The sequence below is a fragment of the Dendrobium catenatum genome, unplaced genomic scaffold, assembly GCF_001605985.2.
Source record: "Dendrobium catenatum unplaced genomic scaffold, ASM160598v2 fragScaff_scaffold_156, whole genome shotgun sequence".
Lineage (NCBI taxonomy): Eukaryota > Viridiplantae > Streptophyta > Magnoliopsida > Asparagales > Orchidaceae > Dendrobium > Dendrobium catenatum.
The window spans coordinates 2044898-2072091 of record NW_021318618.1 but is presented as its reverse complement, the minus strand read 5'-3'; the positions used below and the strand labels follow the sequence as shown (position 1 = coordinate 2072091).

At 34.5% G+C, this 27194-nt stretch overlaps 1 protein-coding gene across 2 annotated transcripts in view; it reads left to right on the top strand.

Annotated features, from left to right (window-relative positions):
* The first annotated feature begins 3057 nt into the window (after nucleotides 1-3057).
* LOC110094040 (DNA repair protein REV1) overlaps nucleotides 3058-27194 on the top strand; it is a 70513-nt gene continuing 46376 nt past the window's right edge. Inside the window, exons 1-11 of one of the 2 annotated variants that reach the window (XM_028691764.1) lie at nucleotides 3058-3208; nucleotides 3372-3736; nucleotides 3835-3950; nucleotides 4029-4105; nucleotides 5581-6035; nucleotides 12266-12406; nucleotides 12561-12693; nucleotides 12796-12884; nucleotides 13011-13061; nucleotides 13247-13450; nucleotides 25326-25445. In XM_028691764.1, coding sequence (XP_028547597.1) covers nucleotides 3473-3736; nucleotides 3835-3950; nucleotides 4029-4105; nucleotides 5581-6035; nucleotides 12266-12406; nucleotides 12561-12693; nucleotides 12796-12884; nucleotides 13011-13061; nucleotides 13247-13450; nucleotides 25326-25445 — 1650 coding nt within the window. In that variant the 5' untranslated portion in view covers nucleotides 3058-3208; nucleotides 3372-3472. The remainder of the gene's footprint in view (nucleotides 3209-3371; nucleotides 3737-3834; nucleotides 3951-4028; nucleotides 4106-5580; nucleotides 6036-12265; nucleotides 12407-12560; nucleotides 12694-12795; nucleotides 12885-13010; nucleotides 13062-13246; nucleotides 13451-25325; nucleotides 25446-27194) is intronic. The other variant, XM_028691766.1, reaches the window with a different exon arrangement.

Genomic DNA, 27194 nt, shown 5'->3' with positions numbered 1-27194 from the left:
TGAGCTAGGTCTGCTTGATCTATAATCCCTTGAACGCCATTTGATTTGTGATATTGTTACTTCCTGGAAGATAAGGCGTTGGTGATCAACACTAAGGCTTCTTTTGGGACGGTTTTTTGTTGCTTCTTCAAGCAGTTTTTTAGTAAAAAAATTAAAAATTTTGTTCTAAAAAGTTGCTTTAAGAAGTAATAAAAAAACCGTTCCAAACGAAACCTAAATGTCTCTGTCACTCCAACATTATGCACAGAAAGTTTGATTTGATTTCTGTTGGGATCTTTAAGTTTCTATTTGATGAAGTACAAATTTGGTGTGAAGACCAACGAATGAAGCTGCTAAAAATGGCTGGATTAGAGTTGGGTTCAAAATAATTTGATTGAATTGGTGTTTGGATTACTCTAGATTGATTCGATTAGCTTGCAAGAAGAATTTCTAGACTTTCCCTAGGTAGAAATAATTTTTTTTAAAAATTCATCGTAGATATTGATGCATATTTTCTATTTTTTTCTTCTGTCGAAATTTTGATATGTCAACACCAGGTTATGCACAATAGTTTTTGTTTTCACATTGTGATTAAAATATAATTCATCTTGATCTGTTAGTTGAAAGTTTTGACTAATAATTAAGAGATTTTAACTTCAAAATTTAGGTATATGATCAATATCTGAGTTTCAGATCAGAGACTGTCGGAGCACAGTGCCGGCAGAGCTTGATCTTGACTTAAATTTTACGAGTTTTATTAAGCTTGAATATAATATTTGTGAAGTTCAAATCCGTGATTGAGCTTCAATTTAGTTTGATTAATTATTTGTTAGATGTTAATGTTTTAAATATATTTAGAAAATTTATATTTATTATTCTTTCATCAAAATTAAGAAAATTTGTTGTGTATTATTTGTGTTATTTTAGCTTATCCATAGAATTAGTTTTTAAGCAATTTCATTGACCTTGCATATCTCAAAAGTACATGCCATGTTAGAAAATGGTGATATAATATATAATAAATAAATAAAAATGCAACTAAGTATTATTAAATATTTATTTTATCAAATTATAATCTAATTATAATTGTAAACAACAAATGCACAGTTTTTTTGAATGAGTGTGTTAATGTCAAGTTTGTTTATTCATGTCTAATGTTAAAATTTCCTCTCAAGCCTATTAATAATCTAATGAGTTCTACATCAATCAGTATTAAGGTTCTAACCAAGAGTACACCTATAGCCTTAATTTCTGCTAGTCATCGGGGTCCAAAATTGTTGGCTCATAGGATTTTTAATTCAATAATGAATGATTTGCATTTTAAGATGTATTTGAACTCTTAGCAAATGGAGATCAACTTCTCAAACTCCTTGTGTGATTCAAATGGACATCGATGCTTTTGCTGCCGTTTTGCTATGCTTTTGCAATAGGGCAGTAAAAGGGCTGGCAGCAAATATTTAATATTTACTAAATAATTGAATATCTGTTGTGCTTTTGCAAAAGGGCAGCACAAGTGCAATAAAAATGCATTCTTAATTGAATATTTGATGTCTTTTTACTACCTTTTGGCAAAAAGCGTAGCAAAAGGGCAGTAAATTCGGACGGTTCTCTCCGTCAGGTGTCAGTACAGAATAATTTCTCCACTCTAGCAGTCCAACAAATAATCTAAGCAACTATATAGTCTTCTTACTCGATTCAATAAAAAATGCAAGCATCCTCTCCCTATTTAACCATTGGAGTTTATATTGGCTCAAATTCATGTAACGTTGCTCCTGGCCTTGCCAATGTGACAACAATTATAGTGTCTTTTTTGGATGACACAAAGGATCAAGAGTACAATTTCCTCACTGGGGATATTTATAAATTTAGCTTTTGATCAAAGTGTTTGTTTTACATTTTTTTATGAATTTACATACATATCATAAAATTCTTATGTATTTACGTATCCAACATCAAAGTTGCTTTAATGTTTATTTACATAAAATTTTGTGTCTTAATCACATCAAAACATATACATGCCGTTAAAATAAAATTAAATACTAATAATATTTTTGATAAGATTTAAAAGTTTGGATGTCATAGGAAATTTGACTTTATATATCTCACAATAGCAAAACAAGAGAAATATGCTCACTGTTTGTTTTCTTAGAGGAATATGTCTAAGACTTTATTTCAATCCAAAATACTCTTGGCATAATATAGCATAATATAGCATAATTCAAGATATATAACATGGTAAATTGGCATCAAGATGTTTAAACATGGTGACATGGTGAATTGGCATAATATAGCATAATTCAAGATATATAAAAACATTCACTCAAGATGTTTAACAAATAATAATAATACAATCAAACGTATTTAAGTAAAAACACATCATCGATAACATAAGTGTCATTCAAGAGATAAGGCACAATATCCACAATACAACATATGTAAAATGAAAAGTTGAGAAAAAATCCCCTATAAATCTATAAGGAATCATGGTCGAATGTTACTTGAACCTTATTCATACAAGGTTTGAATATTAATTAAATCTTGTTGAAATTGTTTTGAACTTGGTTTGAAACTTAATTGAATTTTATTTGAATCTTCTTTAAAAATTATTCCATCTTGCTTCAAAAATATGAACAAGGATTAAACAAGATCTTAATAATGTTTGAATGATATTCGATCAAAGTACCCATAATTTTTGAAGTATGTAATGTGATATCTAGTGTCATTTTGGGTTGAAGGTATACGGTGCGAACAACGCTTTCATATTTAAATACTAAACACATAATATTAAAATCTTGAATAGGTGGTTAGAAACATTGAAAAAATTTTAGCTTAGAACTTTACTTCAGCTTGATCACATGTGAATGATGATTGTCGGAGGCGGGGTGGGTGCCCTTTTAGATCAGCTGAGAATTAGTCACGCCGCCAAACGCCATTTTGGGAGGTGGAAACGGGTGAATTCCCCGTTCAAAAGAAAAAAAACTAACTTTAATCTAATAATATTTACATCCTAAATGTCTAATTAATTATATATATTTCAAATTATCTAATTAATTTTTTTAATTTTTCTCTTTGCCGCTTTTCCTTTCTCCATTTCTTCACTATGGTCGTGTGAAGGGTCGCTTTGAGCTTCTCCGCCTCCGACGACGTTGTTGTCCTGCTTTGCGTGAAGCTTCTCCACCTCCGACGATGACGTTCATATCGGAAGTCGCGACGGGAGCTTGTCACGAAGGTAACGATATTTCTCCCTTTTGCGCGTTTTCGCGCGCTTATTCGGCTAAATCCGCCAAAATTTTGGATTTACGAAATCTAGGATTTAGGGCAAAAATGCCGAAAATGCCGTGAAGTCGAGCTTACCGTGAGATTTTAACTTTGCGTTTTTTGGCGTTTGGCAGGATTTAGCTCAAATCTTGTCTAAATCAGGCCTAAATCCTGCATCTAAACAGGCCTTCCTCTTCTGAACGTACCAAACCCTATCTCCTGTTCATAATCCGCCATGAGATCCTCTTCTTCATCCTCAGCTTCTGGGCTCCCAGCGAAGAGGAGCAAACCCAACCCTAAAACCCCCGTCCAAAGATCTCCCTTCACCGATTTCGGTAGCTACATGGCGGAGAAGAATCGCAAGCTTAGGTCTCAATTTGAAGCGGAAGCATCGAGTTCTTCACACTTGAACAGCGAGCCCTCGTCTTCTGGGGACGGCAAGGGCATCTTTCAAGGTGTCTCCATCTATGTCGACGGGCATACAGTTCCATCAAGTCAGGTTATTTTTGCCTCCTTTTTCCCCATTCTTCACTTTTATTCGGAAAACCTCCCCCATTTAATTTATGATTTTGAATTCTTGGACGTTTGCTTCCATAGGAACTTAGGGGGTATATGCTGAAGCATGGGGGGCGATTCGAGAACTACTTCTCAAGGTCACGCGTGAGCCATATCATCTGTAGCAATCTTCCTGATAGCAAAATGAGGAATATCAGGTTAGTTGATTAATGGGTTGTGGACAATTAGGTGTGAATTGGTTGGTCTAGTTTTAATTATCTTATTTTATTTGTTAGGGCGTTCAGCCGAGGTCTGCCAGTCTTGAAGCCAGCATGGGTTGTGGACTCTGTGGCTGCAAACAAACTTTTGAGTTGTATGTGTTTTCTTGCACCAAGCTATTCGTGTCTTCCTAAAATGCATTTTTCTTATGTGGAGTCATGTGTTCTCCTTTTATAAAGTATGGAGACAGGCATTTATTTCAGAAGCAACATGCTGCAAAACTGGTTTACTTATTAATTTTAGATGTGTTTTTGAATGTCAAAACTTCTGAACTTTCCATATACTAAATGACAAGGATGGATTTTACTGATGGTTGTGTGAATTCTAGGATGGGTAAGTTCAATTGACACTCTTTGGATCGCAAGTCAATTAATAAGTTATTATATTCACGATGATACTGATCTCAATTATTTGGGTCAGCTTAGGATGCATCTTCAGCATGCGTACCCTTTAAGTGCTGTTTTATTGATAGTTTTGCTTAGCTAAGTATTCTTTTGACAACTCTAAGATCTTAGTTTTTTTTTTCCTTTCCCTCAAACTTAAGGAAAAATTCTATAAGATGGTAGTGAGGCCTGCAATGCTTTATGGTGCCGAATGTTGGCCTTTAAAAGAGAAGCATAATACTAAGTTAAGTGTGGCAGAGATGAGGATGCTTAGGTGGATGAGTGGCTTTACCCTTAGAGATAGGATACGAAATGAGCATATACGTGAAAAGGTTGGAGTAGCTCCAGTAGAAGATAAGATTAGAGAAAGTCGCCTTAGATGGTTTGGTCACATAAAACGGAGGCCTTGCGATGACCCGGTTAGGAGAGTAGAGGTATTAGATTTGACTTATGTTAAGAAAGGTAGGGGTAGACCTAAAAAGACTTGGTTAGAAAATATTAGGAATGACCTTTCTTTTTTAGATTTAAACGAGAATTTGACTTTTAATAGGACACAATGGAGAAAAAGGATTCATGTAGCCGACCCCACGTAGTGGGATAAAGGCTTGATGTTGTTGTTGTTGTTGTTCATAGATCTTGGACATTGATTAGTTATCTGCAGTTTGTTTGTTTTAGTTTATCTTGCACTTGTCTAGAATTTTTGGAAATCAAATTTTGTTATGTCACCCACAGTAGATTTTCTTATTATATATCTGATGTATTTATATTCCTTTTAGCCAGCCAAGTTTTACTGCATGATGCATACATCCATCTAAAAGTAAAATGATATTTTAATTTCCCATGTTGTTTTAACCAAAATAAGAGCGGAGTCAATCAGAGTTTTGCAATTTGGTTATGCCTATGTTATTGTCCGCTGGACCTGGCATGCCATGTTTCAAATGTATTCATGATTTTAATTGTGAAACTGTGAACTGCTTTAATTTGGCATCCGGATATCCACAATAGATTTCCGGAGTGCTTATCTTTTTTTATCTTGGTTCAATAAACTACTGAAAATTTCGTGCAAAGATCTTACTAAAATTTGTTCTTTGCGATTATAAGAACATGTGTCTTCCATTAAAAGTTTGCATATTCTATTGACTTTGGTTGTTAATATCGAATGTCTTGTGTTCATTTACTCTTGAAGGGCAATCCTACCAACTTGTTGAGTATTCAAGTGAAATGTATAAGCAGCAGAAGTTGTCTGCTTTTTTTGGATGCAAAACTATCTCAAGTCTTAAAGATGCTGAACTTGCTTCTGAATCCAACAATGGAATGGATCCTGAAGGCTTGGAGAAATCTAAGGTCTCACCTTTACCACTGAAAAGCAAGGTTTTTGACAGAACAATCCAAGGAAGTGATAGCCTTGAACCTGGGCTTGATAAAGAAGCAAAATTCACTACTTTGTTGGATGAGAGAACCAAAGTAGAGGCATCTACTTCCAGTTCAGCACAGCTTTCCATTCAGAATTGCAGTCGTATTGATGATTTAAGTGTTGATGATGTAAGTTCTGGAGAACCTACTAATGCAGAATGCCTACAAGCTTCTGATATGCATCATTCAACCCTTACGGATGCCAATTTTGTGGAAAACTACTTCAAGGTAAAGTGTCGAGACTTCTTTATTTTTCTAATGTCTAAATATTCTTGTTGTAACTAATCCCAAATAGTTCGTATAATGCTAATGTTGTTGATCATGATGAAATGTTTCTTATTTTTCTTATCTGCTAGGTGGTATGATTCAAACGGTATTTTTATTGCTATTACTTTGAAATGCAATGTACTTTTTCTTTGACATTTTTTACCATCTTAAATTTCAACTTATGATCTATTCACTTATATCAATTATTTTAAATATAAACTGTATACTAGAATTAGGATACCCATAAAGCTCCACCTTAAATGAATTGAATTTTGTTTAGGAGTGTCTGCCATGTTTTGTAAGAGGAAGAAGGCATGATTGATCAACTTAACGTCTAGGCAGTTGGTAACGATTTGTAATTCACAACATAGCTTATTTGAATGTAATATTTTGATTATTGAAAATTTGTTAAGTCAATATATAGTCCCTCAAGTTCAAAAAAAAAAGAAAAAAAAGAAAGATCTACTATTCTACTTTTTCTTGATTGCAACCAATTAGCATGAATTTTTTTTTAAGTTTATTATTCAAAATTTAGACTTACTAGGTGTGACTATGGTATGAAATTACACAATCAGACATTGAGGTATTTTCTTTCTGTGAAGTGAGAGGTAAGTCTCAATAAATTTTGACATATAAGCCTAAAAATTAAATAATTAAGTAATGAAAAATATGAAATAATAACATAGCAACGTCAAAGTAAATTCATGAAAAGAAGAAACACACGAGTCTTAAAATAGATATCAAAATCTTAAGATTTTGGACTTGGCTATTATCTTGGTCCATTTATTATTTCATTCCCATGATAAGAGTCCAACTAATCACATTTCTTCTTCACTCTCCCTCTTCCTAGCATGGAAGCCGGCTATGGTGATCGAGTGGAAGCGAAGTAGTTGCTTGAAATTGCAAAGAAGTTCCTTGATGCCTAAGGCCTTTTAAGTATGAAGTCATTTGTTAACTGCTCCCTCGAATTAGACTCACTTCTCGTTGATGTCAACAATTGATGTCTTTTTTGCCTCACAATACCACATCTCGAAGTAAGTTGGCTTGTATGCAATTTTTTATCTCCCTTGCCCATCCTCTTCCTTTGTCACCATCGCAGGCAATGATTCACTTGATATCAAGCATAACTATTGCCACATTTTTTTTCTTCTGATCCCATATCACAACGAACTCCCTATTGTACTTACGCCTTTCACTTCGTCATAGACAAATTTGTCATTTTTTTGAATCCCCCAAAAAAATTTCTTGACTTTAAATTATGCCTCATCATAAATGCCTTTATTAATGCTTCACATAAGTAAAATGTACACCTCAATTGTTCCACTTGAGGCTTATGCCTCAATGTTTTTTTTTTTGAGCTCCTTGAGTTGAGGCGCGCCACATTTTGGCAATTCTAAACAATGGAATGGGTAAATTTAAAGGAAATGCATATGAACATAATCTGCATCTAGTCAATAATTTTGTGTTATTCTTAATTTTTCTTCATGCTTAACCATAAAATAAAGAGTGGTTTTTAATTGGATCTTATTGGCATTAAAAACTTGAAGCTAACATAATGTTAAAAAATAGATAATTGCACTATCAAAAGTTTGCAAAAAGATTTATGAGAGTTTAGAAATATATATTTTATTTATATTAATCAATAATGAGATTTTGTGATCAAGTGAGGAGTTATAACAACTAATTGAATAAAAATGTGCTTTTATAGAATGAAAAAAGGTGTTAAATACTTGTTGAAGGATGTTAGAAGATTTATAGTTGTTAATATATTAAAACCAATGCTACAATTATTGATGATTTTTTGGATACTTAAAAGAAGTTAGATATATATAGATGATTGAGTGCAGGAGAAAGAAGGTATAGAGATTTGGTCAAATTAGGTGTATTGTGAAGATTGTGAGAATTCGATTGAAAGTATAAATTTTTATTTTTATCGACGCATTAGTAAAATCGAAGATAGAGAGACTTTAAAGAAAATGAAGTGTGGAAAAGCTGTTGGACTTGATGATATTCGCATAGAGGTGTGAAAATGCTTAGGTGATGAAGGAATTTATTGGCTTATGAAACTTTTCAATATTATTTTGAGGACTAAAAATATGTTAGATGAGTGGAGAAGGATTGTGTTGATGTTTATTTTTAAGAATAAAGGTAATGCACAAGGCTGCATGAATTATAGAGGAATTAAGTTAATGTGCCATACTTTGGAGAAGTATATAGAGAATAAGGAGGATCTACATATGATATTTATTGATTTTGAGAAAGCATATGATAAAGCTCCAAGAGAAGTGCTCTTTAGAGTTTTAGAAAAGAAAGGGGTTAATAATGCTTATATTTAAGTCATTAAGGAAATGTATACAGGATCTGTTACTTTTGTTCAAAAACAAGGTTGTTTTACCAAGTATTTTCCTATTTCAGTTGGATTATATCAAGGATCAGCTTTAAGCTCATATCTTTTTGCTCTAGTCATGTATATTTCTTATTAGTCATTTGCAACAGGATGTACCATGGTGTGTGCTTGCTCATGATATCCTCCTTGTTGATAAGACTAGAGAGGGAATTGAAGATAAACTTTAACTATGGAGGTCGGTGTTCGTTTTAGTAGATCTGAAAGTGAATACATGGTGTGTAATTTTAGTAGTAGATATAGTGGGGGGACTGTGACTTTGGGCGATCAAGTCATTGATAAGAGTACACGTTTTAGATATCTTGGGTCTGTTGTTCAAAGTGATGGTGATATTATTAGTATAATTCAAGTTGGATGGTTGAAGTGGAGGAATACATTGGGCCTATTGTGTGATAGAAAAGTATCCCTTAAACTTAAGGGAAAATTCTATAAGATGGTGGTGAGACCTACAATGCTTTATGGTGTAGAATGGTGGTGAGATAAGCATGAAATTAAGTTAAGTGTTGCATGGACGTGGATGCTTAGGTGGATGAGTGGCTTCTCTCTTAGAGAGACAAAATGTGAAACGAGTATAGACGTGAAAAGGTTGGAGTAGCTCCAGTGGAAGATAAGATTAGGGAGAGTCGTTTTAGATGGTTTGGTCACATAACACATTGGGCTTCCAATGACCTGATTAGGAGAGTGGATGCATTAGATTTGACCTATGTTAAAAAAGTAGTGGTAAACCTAAAAAAAAAAAGCTAGAAAATGTTAGAAATGACTATTTTTATTAGATTTAAATGAAAGTTTGACTCTTAACATAACACAATGTAGAAAAAAGATTTATGTAGCCGACCCCATATAGTTGGATAAAGGCTTAATGTTGTTATTGTTGTAGTAGTTGTTTTATAATGAAAGATAATGCATTTTTCTTTTGTTATGAAGACATCAAAGAAAGATTAAAAATATTGTTATGAGAAATTACTAATGAAAGCTTCTTGAGTTTTCTTCTTCTTTTGTGTGGAAGAGGGAAATGAAGGTAATATTCAACTATATTATTAATATATCCAAACAGTTTAATATCAGATAATCATTTTAAAATCAATAGAAATCTTTTGAAGACATCTCCCGAGGCCTCTACTTTCCCAATTTTCACTATAGCATAAAAATCTCCTTCATAATTAGTCATCTTGGGATAAAACAAAACTCATTTTATGATATTGGAACTGATTATAACTTATTCAAATGGAAACTGAAAAAATAAGCCTAATCAAACGAGGCCTTAGTCATCTTGGGATAAAACAAAACTCATTTTATGATATTGGTAAAATTTTCTTCTTTTATGTTCCATTACTCTCTTCCCTAACTTCAATGCATCCATAAACGGAACTTATAGTTACCCTAATTCATGATTCCTATTTTATTCTTTTAAATTGATTTAAGAAAATTTCTTCTGCAGTCCTTTAGCATCCTTTTTGTATTAATGACTTAATAAAAAAGATTTATTAACCATAATACTCTTCCTTCAAGCCTTGATTTAATAGACACCACAAGAAATTTTTTGGTGGGTTTAAGGGGAACAGGTATTTATAACAGGTGCATTGGAGTTATTAAAAGTAAGCATGACTTAGCTAGAACTTTGAAGTAGTGGACTAAACAAACGGTGCCTCATCATACATTGTTTAGTTCAGGTTTATAGTTGAATTCAAATTTTTTTTAAGTGAGTCATTATGGCTATTGTGTTCAGTACTCAAAATGAGATTTTTTGGGGCTTGTTGATTTGTGAAATTGTCTGGATATAACTGAAAGGTTGGGACAATGAAAAAAAAAAGAAGAATGAAGTTTTTTATCATTTGTTGAGTAAAAATTTAGTGTGTGGCGCGTAATTTCGGTGGATGTTTAATAATGAACAATTTACAAGGTTGGAGGATGAAGTGATGCCTATATGTGGTAAATTTAGGTTTCTTGATTTTATCATGCACTTGAATGAGGATATGTAATGGATATTAATTGTATTATTTAAGTGAAGTGGTTTAAATAGATAAGTTCATTTTATATATATTTATTAAAGAATTTCATGGAATCTTAATAATGACTTTTCTGAAAGGACAAAAAGACTTCCTTGCAAAAGCATTTGAGCGTTGGGATAGAAAGAAATCATTATCATTAAAAGCTAGGTTAAATTGTTGGAAAAGAAGTAATGGTAAGAAGGACATGTGGTGAAATTTTAACAGATTAAATACAATATGGTTATGTGGGAGAGGCTTGGGAGGACATGATTGTAGAACATGACTAGTGTTGCTTGAGCCCATACAATCAAGAGGAGAAGATGCACTAATTAGATTGAAAGGCGTGGGGTGAAAGACCAAGGATAACTAGATGTTATGAATGAATACTTAAATTAACATCTCATGTTGCATTAAACATATATGAATGAAGATTGGATTCATATTGACAACCCAAAAATAGGTGGGATAAACCAGTGAGGGTGGTGATGAAATCTTTTCTTGTTTTAACATTGCCATCTCTCAAGTTGTATTTTGCCCCAATATAATTGTTTAAATTCGGAAGTTTTGTTCTTTCATTTTCTAAAGTTTTCTTGTCAGACACTACTATATTACATGAAATAACAATAATGGCTATGTATTATTTTATCCTTTACTCTTTTTGAAACTAAATGTGCACACATAATTTTTTATGTGAATTAAGTTTATTAATGTTGTTGAGAGTTTTTTGTGTAGGATGGGGGATGCTAATTTTAAAATTTGTTGATTTGATGAGAGAGTTTTAGATTAACTTTACCTTATATCAAGTTGAGAGGGAAAATGAAAATTCCTCTTCAAAATTATCGAATTAATGTTGCATTTGTTGTCATCATTTACACCCGAGTTTTCTTGGGAAGATGCAAAACCCAGTGTGGGACTATATCGCTTGTTTGCTCAATCTCTAACTATCTATTCTCAGTCCCTCGATCTTGGTCTCCCTATCTTTCTCTCGCTGCCTTTTTCTTTCTTTCTCTTGTCCTCTTTCCCTTCCTTTCTCTCTCTTTCCCTCTAGACCGATCACACACTCTATATCTCACCCTTCATTTTTCGCTAAGCATCTCTATTTTCCTCTATTGTTTTTAATGAACTGGCTAATAGTAGGTTTCACTGAACTGACTATTGCCAATTCATATTATTATTATTATTGTTTTTAATTTGACTTCTACAACAATCATGATTTTATATGAAGGACATGTGACTTTTGGGAAGGATATATTAGCACTTTATATGCAATGAGCTATAATCATGTTATGAATATTGTGAGAAAGTATTTTGAAGTTATGTGCTCGATTGAAGATGAGGGTGGAAATATTCCAGTCCAGTACTTCATATATTATTTATTACTAAGGATTTACCTTCTGCTATATGAAGAAACGTTAATTTGTAAAAGACATTGAGATTAAATGAAGCAATTCATTCTTACGTTTTGATTTCCTTAATTTCTTATTTTTTTATATCTTTCAATTTCTTAAGAAGATAAGAGTGAATTTAGATGTTTATTATGGGTGCTACTTCATGATTATTTTATTTATTTGCTAAACTAGTTTTTTTTTTCTCTTCTACATAATTTTTCACATTGTTTAGATGAGGCTAGTAATGATTATTTTATTTATTTGCTAAACTAGTTTTTTTGTTCTTTCTCTTCTACATAATTTTTCACATTGTTTAGATAATGCTAGTAATGATGTAATTGTGTTCGCATAGTTTGCCTCATCTTTTTGTTTTACTGAAATTCTAAGCTTTTATCTTTTCCTTGGATGCAGCATTCAAGGCTGCATTTTATTGGGACCTGGAGAAATAGATACCGGAGACGATTTTGTAATATGCTCAAGGGAAATTGTAGCAAGGGTAATGTTGGTTTCTGTTCCTCCACAAATAAAGTTTCCGTTATCCACATTGATATGGTAATCATTCTTCATATGTTGCGACATTCTACAGTGCTTCAATCACCAATTTTTTCCTCAAAATTGGTATTTGAAAGAATTGTTCAGAATGGTTTTACTTGCTGTGACACTGATTTCATGGAATTCAATAGTAATAATTCTTTTGCCTTTCCAGGACTGTTTTTTTGTTTCAGTTATTTTAAGAAAGTATCCTGAGTTGCTTGATAAGCCAGTAGCCGTTTGCCATTCAAACAATTCCCAAGGAACAGCTGAAATATCTTCTGCTAACTATCCTGCTCGAGGCTATGGTGCTTTTCTGCTCCCAAGTTATTTTCTATAGTCGAACCACTAATAACTAATCTGTTGAATACTATTGACATATGTTTGCTTAATATATTATCCTTGTTTAGGCATAAGTGCTGGGATGTTTGTGCGAGATGCCAAGAGTAGCTGTCCAAACCTTGTTGTCTTTCCTTATGATTTTGTTGCATATGAAGAGGTAATTTTACATTTTGTAATTTTTTAATATGGCTTTTTTCCATCCATTTTGCAGCACTAGGTTCACAGTGATTGAATCTCATTTTTTTGCAATTTTTCCTAAAATCATTGTCCTGAGAGTTTGCAGGTTGCTGACCAGTTCTATTGTATATTGCACAAACATTGTAACAAAGTTCAGGTTCAACTCTAACCCCATTTTAAATGCTGTCCAATGGAATTGCCACTACTTTGAAATGCACAAATGACAAATTTAGCTATCCAAGAATCTTTATATGAGAGTTGCAAGTAGCGCTTGGAAGTAATTTCTTACTTAATTTTCATTTCCTTGCAGTCAGTAAAAGTAATAAGTTGTTTGATATGCAGGCAGTAAGCTGCGATGAAGCTTTTCTTGATATTACAGAGTGCGATGATCTTGAACCTGAGAACTTTGCATCAATGATAAGGAAAGAAATTGCCGAGACCACCCAATGTACAGCAAGTGCTGGGATTGCTGGAAATTTGCTCATGGCCCGTTTGGCTACAAAAATGGCTAAACCAAATGGTCAATTTTCCATACCCCCTGAGAAGGTAGATGCTCATGCAAATAATTTGATCTGTAAATTTTATTTCAAGTTATGGCTTCTGGGTAACTATTGTTTGCTCATATATATGCTCAGTAATGGTTCTTGGGCTTCTATATGATGATACATAATGACCTTATTTATGTCCCTTGTACGCCTATTTATCGTTTCTTTCTTTTTTTGTGTGTATGAAATTTCAAATCAAGAATGGCTAGTGTTTATTTATTAGGTAATTTACTTGAGCTTTGCATGATAGGGGTTTGTAGATACTGATTAGCTTTCTTGGTGACATTCTTTCTCAAACTATGAAATGATATGTAAATTGTTTAATCATGTACTTAAAGTCTCTTCCTTTATGGGTAAGAAAGAAAATATATATAATAGCATCTCTCCTGTCAAACTTGCTTTGTGTAAAAGTTTGTGGTTATCTTGTGTAACAAAATTACCATTATCTTGGCTTGTTAATAAATCAACTTTTGAAAATAGCTCTTTTATTCAAATGGACTGCTATTAGCTTCTACCACCAAGTTATTTCTGTTATTTTGGTGAGAATGCTAAACAGGGGTATCCAAATGGATTGCTGATAGCTTCTAGCATGTTTTAAATGTGCGATCTATGGGGTATTAGCATCCATCCCTAACATAAATTGGATGAAGAAATTTGTGTGAAACATTTCATCATTGCGATGCTGCATCTTGATAGTGGTGGTAATATGATAACAGATAACCTATAAAAATGCCGCAATTTAGATTTTATCATAGTAGCGAGACCAACTGTGCTTCTTTCATAAGGTCAAATGACAAATGGCATAATAAGAATTATTTAAGATTTCCTTCTGTCACAAAGTATTACCAGCTGTAACAAAATGAAGTTTTATCAATTCAAGGATAATAAATAGAATTGGGAATGTAGATCTTATGAACCACACATAGTAAGGTTGAATGTAACAACCGGGAATGACAATCTGGCACTCCATAGTAAGGACATCAAAGCACTTTTCCAATTAGTAATGCATTAAAAACATAATAATGCATTAAGATTCAAGTACAACTATTTTGAATCTGTTGTAAACAACTAAACAACATCTCAATTATTGGTGTTGTTTTCACACATAAAGTATGGAAATATAGGTCCTCAAAACTTGTTAGGAATAATGTTTTTAAAACTGGATTGGATCGGTGTGAACCGGTTTTAACCGCTGGTTCAAGTAGTAAACCGTTAAGTTGGTTCCGGTTTGATTGAACAACCCAGTTCAATAAATGTTATTTTTTATTTAAATAAAATTTTAATATTTAATTAATTTTTTAAATTTTTAAATATATATTTAAAAGAATATGTTTTTATTATGCATATAATTATATTTGTAATATACATATACTTATATTCACATAATTGGTCAATTAAGCTTCTTAATAAGCTTTATGTTGAGCCTTAATCGAGCTTGTTCATGAGCTTTAATCAAAATAGTTGTGTATTCTTTGTTAAAATTTTAATTATTATGTAAATTATATTATATTTGAATAATTTTCATATTTATTATGTCATCCAGTTTAACCTCGGTTTGATCCCAGTTGAACTATCGAACCTTGAACCTCTCATTTCTTCAGTTTGTTATCTGATCCGGTTTTCACAACTTTTGTTAGGGCTAATTTAAAACTTCAGAGTGATTTCATTTCCTTGTCATAGTGATAGTCCCTATTTTTTCATGCCGTATATGGATAAAAATTGTGATTCATTTAGGAGCCCCTCTACTTGAGAAATATAGTCACACTTTCATTTTTCACCAGCCTGCAAAAGCTTAATATAGCCTTTTAGTCTTCAACTCACTACAAAATCTTGAAGTTCTTAAATTAAGCTATTTAGGAGTCTACTTGTCATGTAGAAAAATAATAAATGGCAATATTTTCATTCTCAAACAAATTATTGGCATTTTTAGTAGACAATTTCATATAAAAAAGAGAAGAATTTATTTAGATCCAATTTTTAGGTGATAGTTTTGATTCTCGACCGCAAGAATTGGTGGTTTGTGCCTACAGAGCCTCAAAATTAGAATTAATTGGTCTTGCTAATTTGATGATGTCTTCTCCAGATGCTACTTGGAATCTCCTGGACTTCTATATAAGCACCATAGTGGAAAATTGCCTCACCGAGCACAAATATGATTTCATTTTTATGTAGATTTATAATTGCATAAATTAGTTGGTTTTAAGGTTTAGGATAATTTGTTTTTAGTGTACGAGGTTCAAAATTCATATTATAAGTTCGTAACTTGTTTGCTTGCTGAACCAACCTTTAGGCTCCTTCCTGTTATAACCTACAATTAGCAATAATGAACACATTCAAATTTAAATAATAAAATGTATAATATCATTAACCTTGAAAAAGTGTTGGTTGGAAAGTCAATATCATCCTTGTGAAGTTTCACTGCATGCCAATCACATGGGCTTTGATGTAGGCAGAGGAGGGGGGGAGACTCATGTGCCAAAGTTTTTGAAGTGTTGTTTGTCCTTTTATTTCAAATTACAAGGAACATTTTTGTTTCTTTTTTGTGACCAAAGGTCTCCTACTTGTTTTAGGAGCTTTTTGTTGCATCAAATTGATATCAGAGCCTAGGTTAGGATTTTCCTGGGTTGTTTTGTGTTTTTTTAAGTGTTAAAAAAAAAAGGAAAAAAGGAAAAACATGAAGACCTTAAGCCAGTAGTGAATGAAAATCAGCCAGAAGTTCTTGAAGAAAATATCCCTATGGACAGATGGATTCCGTCGGAAGGAAGTTCAACCGATCCAATTCAAAATGAATTATACAAACTACAGATGAAGATGCATGTGTGTACGGAACAATACATGAAGAAAAATAGACTTTTGCAAAACCAATTCAAGCAATAACGAGAAGAGATCCTGAAGAAGTATGCGGTTAAGATTCAAGAATTTGATGCGCTTCCTTCGTCTCGTTGGGAAAAATCTAAAACAACCTCATCAGGAGATGAGTTTTTTCAACCGGGAAAGAATCTGATGTAGGCAAGGGGGGGGGGGGGCAACTCATGTGCCAAAGTTTTGGCTGAGGTTGGTCTCTCGGTTTGGACTTGGCTGCTCAGTTTTTTTGCAGTTTTTGGAGAGCTTCTAGGATCCAACTCATTAATGCTGAGATTAATGAGCAAATTATGGTTGATTCCCCTCTTTACCCCTTCCCTTAGCCCTTCGGTTTCCCCCACTTGGCTCCTTTTCCCGTGGCTGGTTCCTTCCCCCCTTGGCTGCCTGTTCCGGTTCCCTGTGGTGGCCTTTCCTGTCTCCCGTGGCTGCCTTTCCGGTTCCCTGTGTGGCTCTTCGGGTGCTGCTTCTTGACCGCCCGTTGGCCTTCTGTTTACCCCTATTTTGATGGCTTAGTTGGGGGTGGATTTGGGCTATTTGGCTACCCCTTTTTTCTTATATATATTTGATGTTTTGAAGAATAAAAGAGAGTGTTATGTGAAGAATTTTTGGAACAAAACCTGAGGGTTTTTTTGGAAAAGCATGCGAGCTTGTTCTATAACTTTTCTCTTCTTCTCGGGCTTCTTACCTCTTTCTTCTCTCCGCAAGTGACCACCCCATTTGTATCTTTCTTCTCGATCAGGAAAAGCTTCTTTAGATATATTTATGTCATAAGTTTGTAATGTCCTGTTATGTTTAAAAAGTTTTTAAAGTGTTGTTTGTCCTTCTATTTCAAGTTATAAGGAACATTTTTGTTTCTTTTTTGTCTCCAAGGGCCTCCTACTTATTTTGGGAACTTTTGGTTGCATCAGGCTCTAAGATTGATGGAGATAGAGAAGGTTCTGGAAGAGGGGCATTTAAGCAACTACTTTGTTAGAAAGCTTGTGTGAGTTTTCGGTCGAGAGTTATGACTCATTTTAATATAATAGGGGCATTTTGGTATGAAATGAATTTTTGGGCATATTTACTTGAATAATGAAATAATGGAAAGATTTGATCAATTACGATTATTATGAGTCATAGAAAGTCAAACTTTCCTTTTCCCTCTCATAGTATCTGCGCCATGCATGCAAAGGAAGTCTGGCTGTTTGTTTATTACAAACATACAAGAAATTAAAGACAAAGCCACTCGTATGCTATCCATTCTTCTATGTTTTGATCCCCTGCAATGTCTTGAGCAACCTCTTGAGCTGTCCTTTTATAAAAAAATTGATGCAACAAAAAAAGGATTGCCAAGACACAAGACTTCCTTTCTTTAGAACTTAAACAAACACAACAACACTTTAACATAAAAAGACACAACACATTACAACCTTTTTTAGTTTTTAAAAGAAAGATACAATGGAATGGTAACTTGTGGAGAGAAGAAATAGATTAGAAGTTCAAGACGAAGTCATAGAGGGGAAGGGGAAAAGAAGCTAGCTCACAAGCTAGAGAAAACCCTCTGGTTTCTTCTCCAAAAATCATGACATATCTCCTCCTAAAACTGCCACAAACATCACTATAAATAGAAGAAAAGGAAGCCCAAAAGACACCCAAATAGCCGCCCATATCAGCCAATCAAAATAGGGGAAAAGGAGGCCAACATCCAACCAAAAAGGAGAAGAAAAAGACAGTATTAAAGCTAGACAAATCAGGAAAGCCAAGGGATAACAGTAGGAACCGAACATGTAATGCAAAGGGAACCAGGAAAGCCAGGTAGCAGGAGCAGAAACCGAACAGACCAGCAAGGGAAACCAGGAAAGCCAATGAGCAGGAGCAGAAACCGAACAACCCAGGCTAGGGAACTGGAAAAGCCAAACAATAGAAACCCAACAACCAAGCTAGGCGAATAGGAACTGAACAGCCAAGTCAAAGACAGCAGCACAGCCGACCCCAACAAACCCAACCCAAGCAGCCCAAATAAAAAAGGGGTGGCTTTGATTACATTAAAAATCAAAACTTAAAGCTTATCATATTTCCTAATCTCTCATTCTCCTTATACGCGTTCTCTCTCTCATGTTATGCTTACTTTCTCCCATATGATCTCCTTCTTAGCCACTCATGCCGTCGTGATCTTGTCCACTCTTAGCCACTTGCTTCATTATGATCTTTTGAATTCTTAGCCATTCACGCACACTCATTCTCTCGTTTCTCTCTGTTCTCTCATGATTGTTCTCGACAACTTTCATCAACAAGCGACCTCCCAGCTTGCGACAACATTCCTCACTGGCAATCCAGTTTCTTTAAGTCCTTTGATGACTTTCTGGCAGTGATCCTCCCTCATCAACAACAATTACGATATTATTACATAACGATGAATCATCAACTCAAAAATCTTCTTTTGGTGAACCTTTCTTGTTATTATCTACGATGAATCCAGCTCCGTTCCATTTGTCTTTCCAAAGCCTGCATGCTCATTGACTATCCCCAAACCAATTCCAGCAAATTCGCTTTGTCAACCAAACTTTGATGATTGATCCAAATTTGATCCTGACAACCATAATCCTTCAACTAACCACCCCACCATTCATCTCTCTAATTCACTCTACAACGCACACACAATTCGGGTATTTTGCCTCAAATTTGTTGCGAAGGTACAACATGCAAAGGCAACCATGTTGCCCCATATAAGAACGTGCGCATCATTATGATGTGATGTGGAAATTTTGTTCTATGTTATATATTTCATATGTAGGTGAAGATGTCCTATATATGTCTTCTTAGGCAATCTTGAACAACTTGAACAACTTTGATATGTCTTCTTAGGCAATCTTGAACAACCCGGTGTTCGACTTGTTTATGTTCATGAACAACATCGTTTAGAGCTCGCGAATATGCTTGTTAAAAAGCTCGATTAACCTTATTTAACTAATAAGGTGTCTCTATATATATATATATATATTAGCTATTTTTAAATCCCTCCCTTCGCTCTATCTTTCTTCTCCTTTTGGCAATTTTAAACTTCCACTCGCCTGCCTCTCTCTCTCCTCTGTGACCACAGGAAAGCCAAAAAAAAAAAGAAAAAAGAAAAGAGAAATGTTGGTTTAGTCCCACACCGTGAAATAATAGAAGCTTTTGCACTATATATCGAGTTATAGTTGGAAAGCGGTTGATGCAAAGCTGGCTGGGCTTACTAGTTGGGGCGGGCTCGATTTAAAAAATAAAATTATGATTTGCAGGAGCGCTCGCCTCGTTTAATGAGTAGCTCGATTAGAGGCTCGATAAACTTAAAGTTAAACGAGCCCGACCTTGAACACGAGCTGAACTTGAACAACTCATTTTTAAACGAGCTCGAGCTCGAACAGCTATTGAAAAAGCCCGACAAACTTCGAACAGAGCTTGAACATGTTTTTGGCAAACAAGCTCAAGATCAAACTCAAACATGCGGCTCGGTTCAATTCGGTTCGTTTGCAGCACTAGTTAGATTTTATGATAGGATCTACAGTTAGTTCTAAATTCTGGGTACAAGATTGGATTTTTATAGCTTGAACTGCTCTTTCCATATATGGAGGTAAAATTTGATCATTTCTATGCTCACCTTATTCTTAAATATAAGGAGCAATAATAAAATATCCTCAGTTTAAAGTGAGTCTTAAAATATTTAGAGTAGTTGTGGTAAAAAAAAATTCAAGAACAATAGGAAGGAATACCTTTAAATTCAACCTTCTGCCAATAACCATAAAAGGAGAAATCAGTACAAATCTCCTTATCCAGAGAAATTATAATATCAATTTCAAATAGAACAATTTTTGCAGGTGTTCTAAAAAGTTGAGCTGTTGTAGCATCCACTTGTAGGAGTTTAGAAAAAAGTTGAACCCATAAAATATAAAGTTGATTGGTTAAAGTTGTGTAATGGAAGCTGAGGAATTCAATCCAAAGAAGAGTGATTGATGGTTCCACGGATTAGTCAAATTGAGAATACTTATTTAACATATGCATTAGATGTATACTCACATAATAGGATTGATGAGAGAAAACTCTTTACTATTCTATTTTTAATGATAATTTGAAATAATATGGTGAGGGTCAAGAAACTCAATAGAGCATTCTCTAATCAGACATAGATGTACGTATAATCTCAAATTGGAAGAACTTGAAGTAAACTTGCAACAATATAGAAAGATAATGAAATTGCAAACTTAGAAACCATAGCTTTAGTCAAAATAAGAGTATGAAGGGCTACTTATACTTAGGTACGTTTGATCCTTTTTGGAAGAATAAAAGGAAATGGTTGGATAATGATTACTGAGATCTTGAAGCTGTCAACCATCTGACAATTTTAGGGAAAGATCTTGAAGTATAATGAATAGGAGAAACATTAACTATAGATGCTTTGAAAGTGAGTGATTAAACTATGGGGAACCATGATCCATAGGAATAGATGGTAGCAAGGAAATGATCCCAACCAGTGGAATAACCTGATATGAACTTGATCTAATTCTCAAGGAATCATCGTTAAAGTAAAAAAAAAGGAACAATCGTTAAAGTGGATGGTGAGGATCAAGTCGGGAACATGGATAGTGAGTTTGAATGCGTACAAGATTGAATCAAAGAAAATAGAGATGCTAACAAGAAAGCTTGAGTGACAAACAAATCTGGTGGTGATGTTATTCATTGTGAAGTTGATGGGTTAGAGCTCATGGTAGGCACAATATGTCAATGTTAAAAGTATTGACGACTAAATAGGAACCCCTAGAGGAATTGTTGGAATGAATGCGAAACAATTAACTATAAGCAATTGGGGTGTGAGTCAAGTTGACTCATGAGCCGGCTCAGGCTCAACTCAATAAATGGCTAGTGAGCCGAGCTCGATGAGCTAATGAGTCAAGCTTGATCAAGCCCAGACTCGACTAGTTAGTTCGCGAGCCGGCTTGTTTAAAGATATTAATATAAAATATTATTAAAATATATTAGGATTCAAGATTTTAAGTACAAAATTATTGAAAATATTTGAAAATTATATTCATTTCCTTATATTAAGTGATTAGTTATATTAAACAAAATAATTTATCATTCTTTTTACCAATTTATTATAATAATTATTTAAATTATAATGATTTTTTCTCTTTCATAATAAATGAGCCGGCTCGTGTGCCAGCTTGAACTCGTTGAATGAAGCTTAAGCTCAAACTCGATTAATTAATGAAGCTCAAGCTCTATCTAGAGATGACTCGAGCTCGACTCAACTTGTTTGCACCCCTAATAGGCAACGACAAGTAGGCTCATCGCTAGGGAGATCACTAGTTAGCGAGTGAGGAAGGACTTGAACACTTGCTTGGAGCACTTACTGAATGCCACCGAGTGTGAATGTGAGAGGTGAGTGGTATGCAATAATCAAGCGTATAATTGGCTAACAATCTTATTACTTTCTTAGTTTGGGGGATAAGATGGAAAAAAGGAGAAGGATAAATGACTTAAATAAAATCATACATAGTAGAATGGTCTATATGATTTTTTTAAAAAGGAATTTGTTTCTTTCTTTTCTTTTTTAAATACATTAAAGGACCTATATAAAACTTAAGAAAATAAGGATTTTGTTAAGCTTGTTTTTTAGTTTATATGACTCCACTGATATGTAGTTCAAACTTGAGCGATCAGAAGTCATTTACCCTACAAAATATATGCATCAAAAATAGGATGCTTGATGAGGACATCCGACTATGGAAAGTCTTCTAAAGAAGGGGTCGACGATCTACGATCACGATCGCACCACTTCATTTTTGAGCTATCTTGTATATTAGGTTTATTATTATGTGTGTATTTGATTTATTATCGCAATTTTCCGTTTTTACCCTCACTTGAGAGATTAGTTGTTTGTGACCCTTAGGGGCACTTTTATTTTTTGGATTTTCTACTGTAACTTAGCTATTTATAACCCCTCTTCTTTGGAGAGGGCAATGATGAATATTATGAAAAATTTATGCACTTGTGTTTTGGTGAGTTTGAGAGCTCTTGTGAGAGTTTAAAGTCCCTACGTGAGGGCAACGTATTACCCACTAACTGCAGGAAACATTCGGGTTCGTGGTCCACCTTCTCCACCCTCTCAGCCCCGGCCCAAAGCTCCTCCTCCTCCTAGCCGCCGACCCACATGCACCCTTTCCCCTAGCCGCCGACAATAAGCCCTCCATCTTCTCCTTAGCCACCGACCAAACTCCACAATCCCCCCCCCCTTAGCTTTCGGGCATAATCCCTTTTCCCTCCTTACTCGCCGGCCACCCCTACTCTCTAAGCCGCCGACAACACCCTTCCTTGGCTCCAAAATTTCAAAATTTGGTATTCAAAACCCTTCCTAAATTAGCTCATTTTAACTTTGAAAACTATTTAAATTCATATTCAATTGAATTTGAACTTGAATTTTTTGTCATAAATGAGGAACCTTATTTTAGAAAAGTCTTTTAAATCATGTCTATTTGAATTTTAAATAGGATTTGATTTAGAACATCCTTTCCTATTTCAGGATTCTAAATAGAGCAAGCATTAACTCCTTCACTTAACACTCCACTCCCCAATCAAGCCGCCGTTCCTTCCCTCCTTCTCTCTCTCCTACATTATCTTCCTTTCCCCTTTGGAAGCCTAATCAATCCCCTCATCAAAGGGCCGTCCCCCTACTCTCCTCCTTTTCCCTCTTTGTATTGGAAATTCAAATTTCAAAATTTCCAATCCACTGCCCAATTAACTATGAAATTAAATTTCAGTTTTCAAAATTTCCAATCCACTGCCCAATTAAATCTGAAATTAAATTTCAGTTTTTTAATTTACTTTCCCTCCCTAGTCAACCCACAAAATCTAAAATCAAATTCAACCCCTCTCCTAGCCTTGATTGACCACCCAAGTTCCTCCCTCCTCCCCCCACATCTCTTCTCCTATGCTTGATACTTCACCTAAGGAAGAAGAAACAAAACCTCTCTCAGCCTCCTTACTCATGAATGGGCGATCCTGAACATGATCACAGTTTCGTATTCGACAACCAATAGTTCATCGACATCCACCGATCTCCGTTCTTCGACATTGACTTAAAGAATGACCACTCCGTTGAAGACTGTATGTAAAGAATCATCTTCTTCCTTGCCATTGCTATCGACCAACGACAACCTCCCGTTCAGTGGCAACTTACTTCCGAATCCCGACAAAGGTGAACTCTCTCCCAAATCTTATTTCTTCCAAGTCCCTCTCAATTGTGGTATCACGAAGATCTTGCAACCTTCCTCTGTTTAACCAATTATTAAAGATTGAGAGTGAGAGTTCTTAAATAGTGACTATTCTAAATGTTAATTAAGAGATTTTTTTTGAAAACCCCACATTAAGCAAAATCTGATTTGATCCGTTATTTTTTTGTTCTAAATCTTTATCATGTATTTTTTTGCTTGAACTAAATCATTGCTTTAGTGTTTTCATTCGTCGTTTGAATCGTTGGAAGTGATTAATTGCTCTTGCTCTTTCAAAAGCTTATAATTTCAAAGGTAAAACATCAACAAATACATTTTAGGTCTACATCAATGGTAGTGCGGTGGTATGTTGTGATATTGTCTTCATATATATACCTGCTCACTTAAAAAAAAAACCTGCTCACTTGTAAATACGTTTGTTGCATACATAGTTGTCAATGACGCAAAATAGCGTGCTCCATGGCGCACAGCGCGACGCGGCGCACCTATGGCTAGGGGTGTCAATTCGGGTAAACGGGCCGGGTTCGGGTCGAACCTGGAACTGACCCGACAGTATTCTGGTCAACCCGAACCCGACCCGTTTTTAAAAACGGGTCAGATTTCTGGACCAGAACCCGACACGACACGAATGACCCAGGGTTGACCCAAAATTGCTAGTTTTCGGGTAAAAAATTGGGTCAATCTTTGATTTTCAGGTCAAAAACGGGTCAATCTCGGGTTTTTGGGTCAAATATGAGTTTTCTTGTCACTTTCGGGTTAATTTCGGATTGCTGGGTCAACCTGAACCCGACCCAATTTTTAAAACGGGTTGATTTGTTGAACCCGAACCCGACTCGTTTTGGGTTCCGGTTGACCCGAACCTGGATTTTTTCAGGTCGGGTTCCGGTCGTGTTTCGGGTCGTGTCAAAAATTGACACCCCTACCTACCACGCAATGTGTTTAAAATAGTGCGCGCTATTTGCGCCACATGTGAGCCATGGCGCACGACGTAAAATAGCGCGCCAAATTGTTTAAATGTGATGTCCACCTCTTAAAATTAAAAAAAAAAATGCTCGGTATCGCTAGGTACATGCTCGATACCACTAGGTATCTTTCCATACAAATAACTTACGAACGTTAAAAATAAGTAGAACTTCAAAATTACTCTTACCCTAAAAATTTATTCTGAGGGCAGCGCCCCCTTGGGGTTGGACCCCTAGCAGCCCGGCATATTGTTGTATTCATCATCTTTAGTAATAGTTGTTAGTGTTAGTTTGCTTCTTCATGAGTGCATGCTTTGTATAAGTTTTCTTCATGAGTGCATGCTTTGATTTAGAGACATTGGACTCTATAGGAGAGGAGGAAGGGGTGAGAACTTTAAATGTGAATTCTTGTATGTTGGACTATATTGTTGTGAAATGTAAAGTTGTGTCATGTTGGATAATATTTTTTCATATTCATGCTTATTATTTTATAATTCTTATATAGTTTGCGCCATGTTCAAAATGGCGCGCGTTGCGCCGTGAGCTATGCGCCTTGGCTCCAAAGGGACCTTTGCGCCATGGTGCGCCATTCGCCGTTAACAGGTATGATTGCATATATTTGTGTAACTCTACACCCATGGGTTCATCCTCCTGGTTTTCTGGAACATAAATGAATATGATTAATAATATTTGGTATAAGAGCAGACATCATATTTTTCACCGTTATGTTGAATACATTATCCAATTTTTTTGTTTGATTTTAAACGACTGTACTCTTTAATAATGCTATATGTTTTTTTTTCTTCAGGTTGAAAATTTCTTAGACGATCTTCCCATCATGGCACTTCCAGGCATTGGGCATGCTTTAGGAGACAAGCTAAAAACTAGAAAAATTAGTACTTGTGGCCAGTTACGCTTGGTTTCAAAGGTTCTTCAAATATTTACTAATGTTATATTTTCTCTTTTTTGTATTTTTGTGTTATGATGGCTTTTGTGAAACCGATGTATGAACATTATGTTTTTTTTTTTTTCATTTCTTAATTTGTTTGTTGGATTCTCTTCTGAAAAACAAGCAGTTGGACCTGTTATTTTTATCTTGAATACCTTAAAATTTACAACTTCTCTCCAAAATGATTGTTGGTTTTAATTTTTACTAGGATGATTGTATGAGGTGTTTTTCATGTGGTAGCTACCATATTTTAAAATAAGAACAGTATTATTTTCTATCTTTTCTATCAATAGGTGAGACCAATATTGAGTTGAAGGATTAATATCATACCATCATGGCATCATGTCTGATCCCTCGTAAGCGCACATTGAGATTGGTGGAAAGTAGACATGAATTGCATCTTTTTTTCTAACTTGTTGTCATTGCTAGTTGATTTGCCGCTCCCCTACTTTCAATGAGCAGATAAACCTATTCAACATTTTTAGATTTCCTCCACCTAAAAATTTTTAGTAATTAGTTGTCACTTCACCTAAAAATACTTTTCTTAGAAGATGATATTCAACAAAGGTGGATGAGATATTTTGCTAAACTTTTTAATGAAGAGTGTGAAAATAAGATTGACTATAGTGACCTTGATTTTGTCTACTCTAGAATCGTACATCCTATGTCTAGCTCTATGTTGGTGCTTGGCTACATAATTTAATCTATGCTCCTTTAATATGGTTATAAGATGGTTATTTTACTCATGGCCTGTTGAATGAATGAAGCCTTTTCCTTGGCCAGGAATTTGGCATGTTAACGGATCCTTATATGTTTTTGCGAGCTGCTTCTGAAGAAGCTTGCAGTTAGAATAAACTATTTTGGTTAAAATTGAGTTCAATGTCCGTGATGTAATATAGAATTTGTCACTCCCTTTTTGTGGCTGGTTGAGTAATGAATCACAGGATTTAGATTAGATTTAGTTGTGTCAAGGTACTAGTACGTGATTGAATGGTGACCTCGCCTCAACATTACTATATGTATCTTAGTGACTTTAAGATGATTTTTTTCAGCTAGGTGAGTGTACAAAGAAAAATAACATGGGAAACAGGAGTGCCAATCCTGCATACAGCCACCTTAGGGAATTTAGGGAACTTATATAAGGTAGACATTTATTATTTTTGTATTCATTTTGAATTTTGATTTTTCAATGATAACTTTAAAAGTGAAAATACAGTTAAGGCATCCGCTTGAAAATTATTTGTGACGTTGAACAACTCGGGATTTAGAATCCTTATTGCATTTTTCTAATATTAGATTGAAAAATCATGCAAAAGCATTGGCAACTTAATCTTAACTAATTATTTACTATCTTTGGTTAAAATTAAAACATTATAAAAATCAAATAAAGCATAAAATCAATGGATTTATATCACAAATAATGGTTACTGGTTTTAAATTTTGGATTAAGAAAACCACTTTGGCCTAATTTGGTTGATATGTTGATTTCGCAAAAATTTGTTCAAGAGTAACTTTAAATAAAGAAGAGTATATTTTTTTTAGCTAAAAGCAACTGTATGTGTTTTGCAAAACTCAAAATGGTAAAGTATTTGTTTGGTTAATGTTTAGTCGTTGCTTTTTTAACATAAAAAAACTAATATGCCCATATATGTTGAGGCGAGTAAGGCGAAAGTGGGAGACGTATTGCTGAGATTATTCGTCTTTTAGGGGTATTTTCAACATTTTTTA